Genomic DNA, 12,164 nt, shown 5'->3' on the forward strand with positions numbered 1-12,164 from the left:
TCGCCAAATGACCAGGCTATAAACCAGGACAAGATATGCATTGAAAGCGGGGAAAAGTTTTTAAAATAGTCGGAAAAGTGTGATTTTAAAGTCTGGAAGTTAGAGTTTGTAAGCCTGTCATTTTGCACGATACTTCATTTAACATACTGAACATCACATCCTGAATGCACAGAATAATGTCGATTTCCAGGAGGATTCCATGTTAATGAATAATCGTAACAAAATGACAGGCTATACCCAGGAACAAGTGTTTCGAAAGGCGGGGAAAAGTTGATTTAAAATAGTCGGAAAAGTGTTTAATTAAATGCTATGGAAGCAGAGTTGTACGCTTGTCATATTTGCAACGATTATCATTTAACATTGACATACTCACTGGAAAATGCACAGATATGGATCCATTTCCAGGAGAATTCATGTTCACAATGATATCGAGGCCAAGTATAGACAGGCTAATACCCAGGAAAGTGTTGAGGTGGAAAAAGATTGGTATAAATAAGATCGAGTAGTTTTTAATAGTCTGGCCGAAGAGAGTGTAGCCTGTCATTTTGACACGATATCAATTTAACATATGAACATTCATATCCTGGAAAGTGCAAAAGAACAGAATATAGATAACCATAATTAACCGGAGAGATTCACAATAGTTAACATGCTATCGTGCAAATGAACAGAGATACCAGGAACAGTGTTATAGGAGGCGGCGGAAAAGATTGTACTATAAAATAGATACAGGAAGTGTTTTTAAACGTATGGAAGAGCGTTTTAGCTGATCATTGTATGCAGGATAAATAAATTTAAACATGTACATCTACCCAGGAAAATGCACACAGATTAATAGATCATTTCAGGAAAGGAGATCAATGTTAAATATTACCATTAGACAAATGGCAGGTACAGACCATAAGGATAACGTTTTAGGCGAGGACAATTGTGATTATAGTCAATAGGTATAACCCACAGAACAGCAAAAACAACCGATTGTTAACAAGCCGGGAAACGAAGTTCTGAATCCTGGTACATTGATTTAAATATACCGATGACACCTCGGCACTAGTAATTATGACCACCTGGAGACACTTCAGAGTTAAATAATGTGACTGCTCTATCGAAATTCAGTAGCATTGACCGAAAGAAAACACATTTTAGGTATGATAATACACTGCTGGAAAGAGGCAGTATTCTAAGATTTCCATAATGATATCAGCAAAAGAATTGTTATTTGTACTCCAATATAAGACGAAATATGATCACATTAATAATAAATGACTGTCACAAGAGTCATCAAATTCATGAGAAAAAGCCTTCAAAGTTGTCTCGTTCCTCCATGGAATCGACAATCGATCTTATTGATTTATTAGCTAGGAGCAAAATGATCAAAACTACGGAGGGAAGAAAAATATTTAATATCGTTTGCAGATTGCATGATCATAGGGGAACAGCTCAGCGGTGCTGTGATGTAGATATAATAGTGTTGTGTGTTTGATGTATTTGCGTATTGTGTGTATTAGCGTTATGATTTCCACGGGGGAACACTCACACGAGAAACACCGGACTAGTTGATATAGCCTGCTGTGACAGTTAATTTACTAACACACAACATCAAGTTCTCCCCGCTTGTAAATATATGACCGTACAAGCATTCAAAGTTGATATCTATAATCATAACTATTATGCAGAACAGTATAATATATTAGAGCAAGACTTGTTTATAATTAGAAATCAGATGAACCAAAACTGTAACGGACCCTGCGTGTTATTTATGAATTACTCTACGCTTACATTCATAATGTTTTGCCGGAGGGAGGGGGAGCGGCGCTGCGGAAGAGCAGCCATTGCCTGTCATCTTCGCCTTTACAAGCTTAAAGAATGTATTCTATGTAGTGAGTTTGGATAAAATGTTTCATATTCCTGAAAGCCAGACTTTTGTTTGTTTAAAATCAAACAAAACACCCGAACCCCGAAAAAATAGTTTTATGCAAATCCCACGTTTATTTTTTAAATGAGCCGTTGCGACCTTCCGACTGATTTCGTATAGAGCTGGGTCACATATTCATGTTTTATTACTTAGTTTAGATAAATCACATGACTTTTACAAAAACAGTAGTACACAGTATACATACTAATACCAATAACAATAATATAACAATATACATAATAACAAACATGAAAGTTGGTCCGCGGCCCTTCCGCCCTAGTGCCCATAATGCGGGCATGTGGACAGTAGCCAGAGACTCACAGGCACACACACATGCAGAGATCAGGGGGCGGCACATGGCTTTTTTACCCAGAAATTAGTCTCTGAGCAGGCGCGGAGACTCAGAGGAACACCGGCTGCGTCATCATTTGTAACCGGAAAGGAGAGGAATTCTGGCCCTGCGTGAGCTCGCTAAAGCGCATTAGGTGTTTTAATCGACAGCGCCTGATGCGCACCGGAGTCTGGCGTCTTCCGCTCTAACATTTGAACTGGCAAATGAGCGGAACTCCGTTCCGTTTCGTTAAAACGCACGAGACTGGAGCCTGTGCAAGGGCCCAGTGAGAGCTCCAGACTGTCGTGCAACTGTGTTAGGGACCCATATGACGGTGGTAAATGAGTGTTCAAAAGTGCATTCATGCCTGTTTAATCCGCAGCGCAGAGGTGCTCGGAAAGAGGCGGAACAAATTGATTATTATCTACCCAGGATAAATGTTTGCAAGCCGGGAAACATAGTGCTTGTCCGCAGTCGTCTCCTCGCGCGCCAGTATAACGGAATAACTGATTAGAAAAACATGTATGATTCAAGGGCAAGAAAGCGGATTTTTACAGAATGTGGAAATATATTATAGTTGTTATAATGATATCTAGTGAATTATTACAAAACTAGCAGAAAAGTCATGTAAATCTATGAGAGCTGACTAGTAGTGTTCACTATGGTTGTGACGACAGCGCAGGTCACAACCGCTCATGTGTTGTTAGTGCAAGTCTGTCACTACAACTAGGTCTTATAAAACATACAACAAATCAACGGGCAGAATCAATCGATATTTTGAACTGCATAAAATATAAAAAGAACAATGTTTCCAACCTTATAGAGCGCAGGGACAAATACGTCCGTCACATCCTTCTTCCTCAAACATCAAAGAGATTCTACATCTCAGACATGATTTTCCTATTATATCACACTACACCATGTAAGAGTGATCTACCGGCTAGAATATATGTAAACATTTGATGGTGTCTGCGGAGCGATATGCGTGGCTTGATATAATCGTGAGTCTAGACCCAGTTTGGTCTCATCCATGAGTGCTAGGTGATCACCCGTCATGGATTGTGTCATGTCAGCAGACTCTTTCCATGATAGTTATAATACCAGGCGGTACGGAGTAGGACTCTCGTTGGTTTAACCGCCATATGAGAGTACCGAAATCAAGTTGCTGGGACGTGGACAGACCGAGGCGGCCTTGGTCTGCTTGGATGTGCTTTTGTTCTTTATAAGATGACAGCTACATTTAAAAGGTTTGCCCCCCGCTATCGGGTGTAGGTAGGCAGCATATGGTGATTGCTATTGGATGTATATGTGAGTTCCTCGCACATCTTTCACTGTAAAATATCGCATGCTAAATACGCTAGTGTGCCGCGCCTAACGCGCCGCGACACACTCTTCCGCTCATCTGTCTGTATCGTCACGCCGGCCTTTCGACCATGTCAGAATGAGGAGCCGCGGGTAGAGCGCGGAGATTAAAACACCAAGTAACAAAAGAAATACAGCTAGCACCATACAACATCACTACACTCACCGAAGCAGCTCCAGCAGCTCCAGCAACGGCCTCTCCTTTCACCATTGAAAATACGTTTTTTAGATGAAACCATCATCCACCACCCGTTAGCAGGTGCCACTCTGATTGACGTATATTGAGACACCTCCAATAATATAAATACATCTCGCGCTACGTGAAACCTCATCATGACACAATACTCCTGCTCATAGTCAGTCCTCCATCAAACTAACCAGGGGGAAAACACCTCGCTTAGCACCTCAACACCACACCGAAGCAGATCCAGCACTCCAGCAGGCATCGGTCTCAACGTAGCTCACAGTCCATGCTCATTTTCACGTGCTTCAGTGCAATGTCAACACAGACAACAGTACAGCACAGAGCAATCAGAAGAGTTGCATGAAATACACGTGGGCTGGAGATCACTTCCAGCTCGGTCGTCCTTGAGATCGCGCGTTGCATCACGACAAATAAGAGCATTTACTGTGATAGAGAGAGAGAGAGGGAGAGAGAGAGGGACCGGTGCTAGCGGGACCCCCCCCTGAAGCAGCTCCAGCAGTTCCAGGCACAGAGGCTCCCTCACATGCCACTCTGGCTCATGTCCGTCTTCCATGCAAAAGACGCGGGGAAAACACCTCGGCTTTAGCCCTCACACACCCGAGAGCCAGCTCCAGCACGCTCCCTCACATGCACATCCTGCTCATGTCAGTCTTATCAAATAGACCGGGGAAAACACCTCGCTTTAGCCCTACACACACCCCGAAGCAGCCTCCAGCACGGCTCCCTCACATGCACACTCTGCTCATCGTCAGTCTTCCATTCAAATAGACCGGGGAAACAGCACTCGCTTAGCCCTCACACACCCCCGAAGCAGCTCCAGCACGGCTCTCACTTGCACACTCTGCTCATGTCAGTTTCATCAAATAGAACACGGGAAACACTCGCTTTAGCCCCTCACACACCCCCCGAAGCAGCTCCAGCAGCTCCAGCACGGCTAACCTCACATGACACTTCTGCTGCATGTCAGTCTTGTCCATCAAATAGACCGGGGGAACAACACCTGCGCTTTAGCCCCTCACACACCCCCGAAGCAGCTTCCAGCGACGGCTCCCTCACATACCCTCGCTCATGTCAGTTCTTTCCATCAATAGACCGGGGAAAACACCTCGCTTTAAGCCCCTCACACACCCCCAAGCAGCTCCTGCACGGCTCCCTCACATGTCACACTCTGCTCATGTCGTCTTCCATCAAATAGACCAGGGGAAAACACCTCGCTTTAGCCCCTCACCACACCCCCGAAGCAGCCCAGGCACGGCTCCCTCACATGCACACTCTGCTCATGTCAGTCTTCCATCAATAGACCGTGAGATGGTTAGGGAAAACGACCTCCGCATTTCACCCTCACCACACCCCCCGATCTCAGCAGCTCCAGCACGGCTCCCTCACTATCTGCATCACTCAAGCTCATGTCAGTCCTTCCATCAAATAGACCGGGGAAAACACCTCGCTTTGCCCTCACACACCGACACCCGAAGCAGCTCCAGCACGGCTCCCTCACATGCACACTCTGCTCATGTCAGTCTTCCATCAAAGTAGACCGGGGGAAACCAACTCTCTTTAGCCTCACAGAGCCCAAAGGACGCTGAGACCTCCGGACAAACAGAAGAGACAAAACACATAACCCTCGTGCACCGTGAGATCCCGGCCCCCCGGACGTTAAGCACTCCCCACGGATCTAAACCCAGATGATCACCCTAGCAGAACTCATGCCCCTGGTAACGCCTAAAAGGGGGTGGATTTTGCGGTGGCTTTAACGACGTCCGCCCATCCGGCATCCATATTGGCCCCTTATTCACGGCACCCACCAACCCCTTCTGTGAGGATATTCTCATTCTCCCGGTACACTTCTAAATAGGTCTGATACTATCCGACGGCTCATCACCCGCACTTTACAAGCCAGAAATAATGTTTAAATGGTCGGGGAAAGTGTTTTTAAACGTCATGAAGAGAGTTTGTAGCCTGATCATCTCTTGCACGATATCATTAAACATTGAACATCTCCTGGAAATGCACAGATATGTCCATTTCCAGGAGAGATCCATGTTAAACTAATATCGTGACAAAATGACAGGTAACTACACCCAGGAACAAGTGTTTTGGAAAGGCGGGTGAAAAAGATTGTTGTAAAATAGCTCGAACAAGTGTTTTTGAAATGTCTGGAAGAGAGTTGTAGCCTTGTCATTTGCACGAGTAAATATCTTTAACAGGTTAAGCATGTCCTGGAAAGGACAACAGAGAGAAGTAAGATTAGTCCATTGTTTTCCCACGTGAGAGAGCATCCATGCGTATCGGCAACAACCCTATCAGCGTAGCCGCGAAACACACACTCTGTCACAGGCTAATCTAACCCCCTCAGCTCAACAGGTGTTTGCGCAAAGAGCGGGGTGAATACTAGTTCGACAGTATATAAATTAGCGTCCGGTAACACAACAACAACATCGAGTCAGAGTCTCTGATGTCTCAGAGAATGACGAATACAAGCACTGAGCGCGTGTAATTTACGCATGCGAAGTCTTCTGATTGTGTTCTGTGAACCTGCTTTGTCGCCGGTCATTAGTTTAAGGCTATGCCACCACACACAGTAGCCGAGCTAATGACACAAGCACACGTGTATTCCATGCAACTCTCTGATGGGTCACGGAGACTTGTACCTCTGTTGCATTCACTGAACACGGAGTATTGCGGAGTTCCATGACGTCTCTAGTGTCATGATGCAGATTCACGTAAAAGTCACGGTTAATGTATTATATTTATGAGGTGTCTCAAATATACGTCAATCAAGTGGCACCTGCTAACGGGGTGGTGGATGATAGGTTTACATCTAAAAACGTATTTTTCAAACATTATTATTTTTATTTTATTTTTCTTTCTTTTGTTACTTTTTTTTTAACGGTCCGCGATCTACCCGCACCCCACTCGCAATCGACCGGTCGATCGCGATCGACTGGTTGGCGACCACTGTATTACAGAGACATGAAAGAATGTGCAGAACCATTCCAATAGCAAACCAGCCAACTCACGAAGCAAACCTATTTAAATATTAACTAGACAAAGCACAGAAAGCCCCTCGTTGAGTCTGCCAATTGATTCTTATTTATAAGGTTAAACCAACAGAGAGTCTACTCCCTGCTTTAAAACATTTGAAAAGCTGAACATCAGAGGTGACCTGCATCATGTAAACAAACTTGTCAGCAAGATGCTGAATATGTGGCAGCCCTCAATTACATTTTTGAATACTTATACTTATTATTAAAATTAATCATTATCTAAATCTCTTTTGATGTTTGAAGGAAGAAGGATGGAAAACTATTTGTGTTTTAAGTTTGGAAACATTGTTCTTTTTATATTTTATGCATTCAAAATTAGAATCAGTTGATGTAAGCTGTTTGTAGAGCTTTCAAAAAATGATTTGAGGTCCTCAACTGAACTTATTCTGTTTAATGTTTTTGAGGTTGAAATTCAATCACAATGACCTAAATATTCTGTTTACTCATGTCTATACAGCAACACATATATGGGTTTGCTCATCCTGCTTCACCGGTTTGATCCAAAATGTGCAATAGTTAGTGATGATAAACATTTTGTACAGGAAGAGACAATGCTGCCCCAACCGTTCAGTCATAGTGAAATAACTTATAGAAAGGATGTAGTTCAAATTCAGCCTGTGATTGACTGGTGGCCGGTCCACGATGTACCCAGCCTCTCACCCAATGTCAACTGACTACAGCCCCTCTCCCCCATGACCCTCAACAATGATTGGTACAGCTGATTGGATGGATAGATAGTTCAGATTATTGCTATATATTTTCTCAATTGGCATGACTCCCTTCTCATTTTTTGATAACAGTTCAGTGTGACTTGCTCCATTTATCAGAAACTATTTACCAAGCTGCAGAAACGCAATAAATTATTCTGTCAGATTGCAGCATTTGAATTGCAGCTCTTCCCCCGACCACCCCCCCTCTAGATTTCTACTCTCACTGCCTAGATTTCTCTCTCACCACCCGTTCTCTCACTTACTTACTCTCCTTGCTTTACATAAACTTCTATTTCTCACAGTAGCAGGTAATATCCAGGAGTCTTTTAAATTAGTTTCATAGTTTATAATTCCAACAGAGAAGGTAGGAGTGCCCCAAAGTAGCATCAAAAAACCTTTGCGATTGTAGGTAAAGGTCGTCGAGATACCCAAATGCCATTTCAAATCAAGCTGGTGAGGCAACTTATTGGCAAACACATTACTTTAAGTTTCTATTTCTCAATCAATTCACTGGAAAGCTAAAAACCAATCTGGAGCACAGAAGCTCCCACAAGGCCTGATTGATGAGTTTGAACAGAATGTGCATATCCAAGCAAAGTTTGGTTTATGTGTCCTCAATTTCCATTGGGTGGAAAATGTGGATTGAGTGAGGCCGTCATGGATTTGGCGTCACTAACTTTGGGACAGATTGCAGAGAGTGGATTGATGCTCAGTGGAGGGGATATGACAGTTCATCTGTAGGAAGAATGGGAGTGAGAAGTAAAAACAAACAGGCAGATCTATATAGAGATTGTCAGTGCCATAAGGCTGAGAGCACGTAGGAAAGTAGAAATGGAAAATAAAGTCAACCAGACATACTAATTGTAAGATGGCACATTTGCTAAATTTGAAAATTAATTTCACTAATAAAGATTTCTTGATGTGCTCAACAGCTGTCAGCTAAAAGAGATACTTCCTGCTGCACTTCATCTGTTCTCCACCTGTATCTGTAGTTGTTGTGCTGCGTGTGAGGTCACAGCAGTGCTGTGTTTTGATGAAAATATTTGAAAAGAAAGACAATAGAAATATATATTGTTCAGGAATCAATCCTGCAGTTACACCTTAAATGTCTTTTTTTATAGCTGCAGTTTCCTCTTTACTAGTGCTCTAAAGGCGCCAGTGAAAAGGTATCTTAGGCAAAAGTTGGGTTACAAATTACATGAATGCCTCAGGGGAATTCTTTGTATTTTACTATTGTACAAACATATTTGGGAGGTACAGGTTGAATCAGTTCTACCAGCAGATATAGAAAGCACAAGTGTGTGTGTTGAGTTTATTAGGTATGTGCAGTGTATCTCCTGTCTTGGACATGAGCCATGTTTGTCTTTGAACTTTGCTGCTCTAGAAACCTTGCAGATTACCCATGTTAACTGGGACCAGTGCCTGTGTTTGTACATCAGTATCTGGGCTTACAGCTGGCCGATGCCTTAGCATTGTGCCGACGGTGCCAATCGTGCTGCTAAAGCGCCAATGAAAGCCTGCCAAGTATCATGGGTGGCTGGCGGACAGGCAGATGTGGTCACAGAGCAAAAAGAACATGTGTGTTAGTGCTAACTGCTGTATCTATCCAAGCGGTGTAGGTATAATAGAGAAGCAGGTTAAGGTTTGCTGAGCCACTTATAGAAGACAAATGGATCTGGACAGGAACATGATTATGTGCTGACATTTTAGAAGCTGTAGAAAAGAGGGAAAAAGGAGTATCAGGCCCAGTGGAACAGACAGCTACCTTAATTAAGATTTTAAATGTTAAATCTATATTGATTTCTCTTCATACAGTATGAAGGGTGAATGCGAACACACAGATTACATTTTGAAAGTTTACTGCAGTTTTGGTTTTAGGATTCTATTTTTCAATGTCATTTGACATGCTTTAGTTTTATTTGTCTTTAAGTGTATTAAAAAAAAAACATACCTGCTTAGTCACATTTTACACCAACATATATGGGTTTGCTCATCCTGCTTACCCGGATTGATCCAAAGTGTGCAATAGTTAGTGATGGTGAACATTTTGTAGGTGAAAAGACAATGCTGCCCCAACCCTTCGGTCATGAGAAAATACGTTTTTGAAGGATGTTGTTCAAGTTCAGCCCTGTTATTGACTGGTGGGCGGTCCTTAATGTACCGAGCCTCTCGCAATGTCAACTGGGATTGACTACAGCAACATACCTGCTTCATCACTTCTTACAATAGTCAGACACAAATCCCATTTGTGAAAAAATACCCCCCAATGTTTGGCACATAAACCACAATAAAATTCTATTGACTTTAAATATCTTCTCCTCCTGTTTCCAGTCTTTATGCTAAACTAAGCTAATCTTAATGAATGTAGGATTATCCTGTTAGGCCCCAAGCCTATTTTTCAGGTCTCAGGCTCGAAAATGACATTTCCAGAACAAATGACCTTAACTACACTTCTAAAAGGGGAAAATTAATAATCTTTTTTCTCAAAGTAATGATAAACCTGTGAGTTGGATGTAGAAAAGTCAGAATCAATATATATTTTAAAGAAAATTCAGATTGAACATAGTAAAAAAACTGTAAATGATAGTGTCCGTCCAAAAATAATTTTGTACTGAAAACCACCCTTGAATGATGGTATGGTAGACTAAAAGCTTTAGGACATATAATAAGTACCCTGTATCAAGATGACATCCCTTTTTAGAGAGGTTTAGCAAAAAAAACTCCACCTCTGGGGTCATTTGGGTGGAAATGGGTGTTTTTGCCGTTTCTCTGGAACCCATTGGTCGATTTTGATGATTGACATCTCTTTTTAACCGTTAGAGCCAATAGAATCGAAGGGGGATTTCCACATACACACCAATGTTACCATTGCGAAGTGGGGGCTACGCGCATGCAGTTTGCCTGAAGCGAAACCTGTCTCATGCTCTGAAATCTGAAAACTTAAAACTAGGTTTATTGTTTATGGATTATCAGAAATAATTTCAAAGTGACACAGACACATTGGATTAACCCATGGATTAACCTTCAGCAGCGTTTTTTTTATCGTTTTAATGCCATTAAAGACAACTTTTGATCAGACACCGACGAAGGTAAGAAATAATGCCGTGTGTTCGCTACCTAGCGCCATGTGTTGTGATGTCTGTTTTTGTTTATAAAGTCGCGAGTTCTTATCATGGAGTGATGATCTAGATCAGGGATGGGCAACTTTGATGGTGGTGGGGGCCACATCATTGATGTACTGGCCATCAGGGGGCCGCAGATTCACCTGGACCACACANATTGACATTTTACAATCAAAGGGAACATCCTCTAATAAGCTCACTAAACAAATATCGGTTCACAGAAATGTTATTTCATTTTTACAAGTGGCATGTTTGTATTGAACAGGTTATTAAACAGTGGAATAAAACTATTTAAAAAAAAATGTGTGTGTATTGAGATTAACCATTAAAATGACATACACCAGAGTTCCCGTTAGCCGGTAATTACCGGACTACGACCGGTAAAATATGCTGAAGACCGGCAAATCTAAATCTCTCCGGTCAAAGTGTCCGGTCAAAATATATGTCCCCTTAGCGCAATACCACATCAGTTGCGCAACTTGCGCCACTTATGTGACAGACAAGAAGAGTATGTGACAGACAAGAATAGTCCAATTCTAATGTCTAACACTTAATGTGGAGAAAGAGATGTCCTGTATGGGTTGATTGTGCGTTGATCTGTTGGTAATGCCTCGGGGTTCCGGTGGGCATGTAAACAAATGCATAATGCTGCGCTATACTTTGTGGCCTCACCCAGTTGCATAGCAACGCTTATTGTTTATGTGTCTTTTAATAAGCAGGTAGTCCTATCATTAGCTAGAACTAGCTGGATCTGATCGATATGGACATAAACGCGAGTGAAGTCTAATCTGACGGGAGAGAGAGATCAGCTGCTGCTGACGAGTCGACACGCAGCTCTGCATGATCACATGCAGCGGTGAGCGGAACAAAACACACACTTCAGGTTAGAATATCACACGTAGCTATTTTAATTACCTCTCAAACTACCGTAACTAGTTATAGATATGTTTAGATTTACTGTCGGGTCACTCATTACTGGATCCGCGAGCTGCATGATACTGGCATAATAAGATTGCCCGATCGGGCCACCAGCAGATGAGGCTTTATTGCCCGAGCTAAATACTAGATGGCCCCGGGCCATCGGGCAGTCGTTGATGTCGAGCCCTGATGTAATACGTTACTCCCTAAGCCTGAGAAGCAAACGGCTGCAATACAGGAAACTTGACTCGCGAGCTGACGAAGGAAGCAATGGAAACACTTCACGTAGTTCATCACAGAGCTGATCATAAGAACGGAGCACACGTCCACAGCAAGCGTGAGTTTCCCTCCTTTGGACGCAAGCGCAGGATGAACAAAACTCCAGCTTATACATCAGAAGGAAATCAATGTAAACTCAGAATGAGAAACACTGGAAGGTAACAGTGACCCTATTTTCTTTTATTTAAAGAACCTTCACAGATTGAGAAACAGGTTTACTTGCCAGTGGTGTTTATGGTGGCTTAAAGCTTAAAACCTGAGACGCTTAAGAAAGC

At 42.6% G+C, this 12,164-nt stretch overlaps 1 protein-coding gene across 1 annotated transcript in view; it reads right to left on the bottom strand.

The window, feature by feature from the left end:
* Positions 1-12,164, bottom strand: part of LOC104942270 (nck-associated protein 5-like) — a 17,519-nt gene that overhangs the window by 840 nt on the left and 4,515 nt on the right. The window contains exon 3 of the mRNA XM_010767476.1: positions 4,814-4,818. Within this exon, the coding sequence (XP_010765778.1) occupies positions 4,814-4,818 (5 nt within the window). The remainder of the gene's footprint in view (positions 1-4,813; positions 4,819-12,164) is intronic.

This window comes from Notothenia coriiceps, unplaced genomic scaffold (assembly GCF_000735185.1).
Source record: "Notothenia coriiceps isolate Sejong01 unplaced genomic scaffold, NC01 NC01_scaffold00004413, whole genome shotgun sequence".
NCBI classification, from domain to species: domain Eukaryota; kingdom Metazoa; phylum Chordata; class Actinopteri; order Perciformes; family Nototheniidae; genus Notothenia; species Notothenia coriiceps.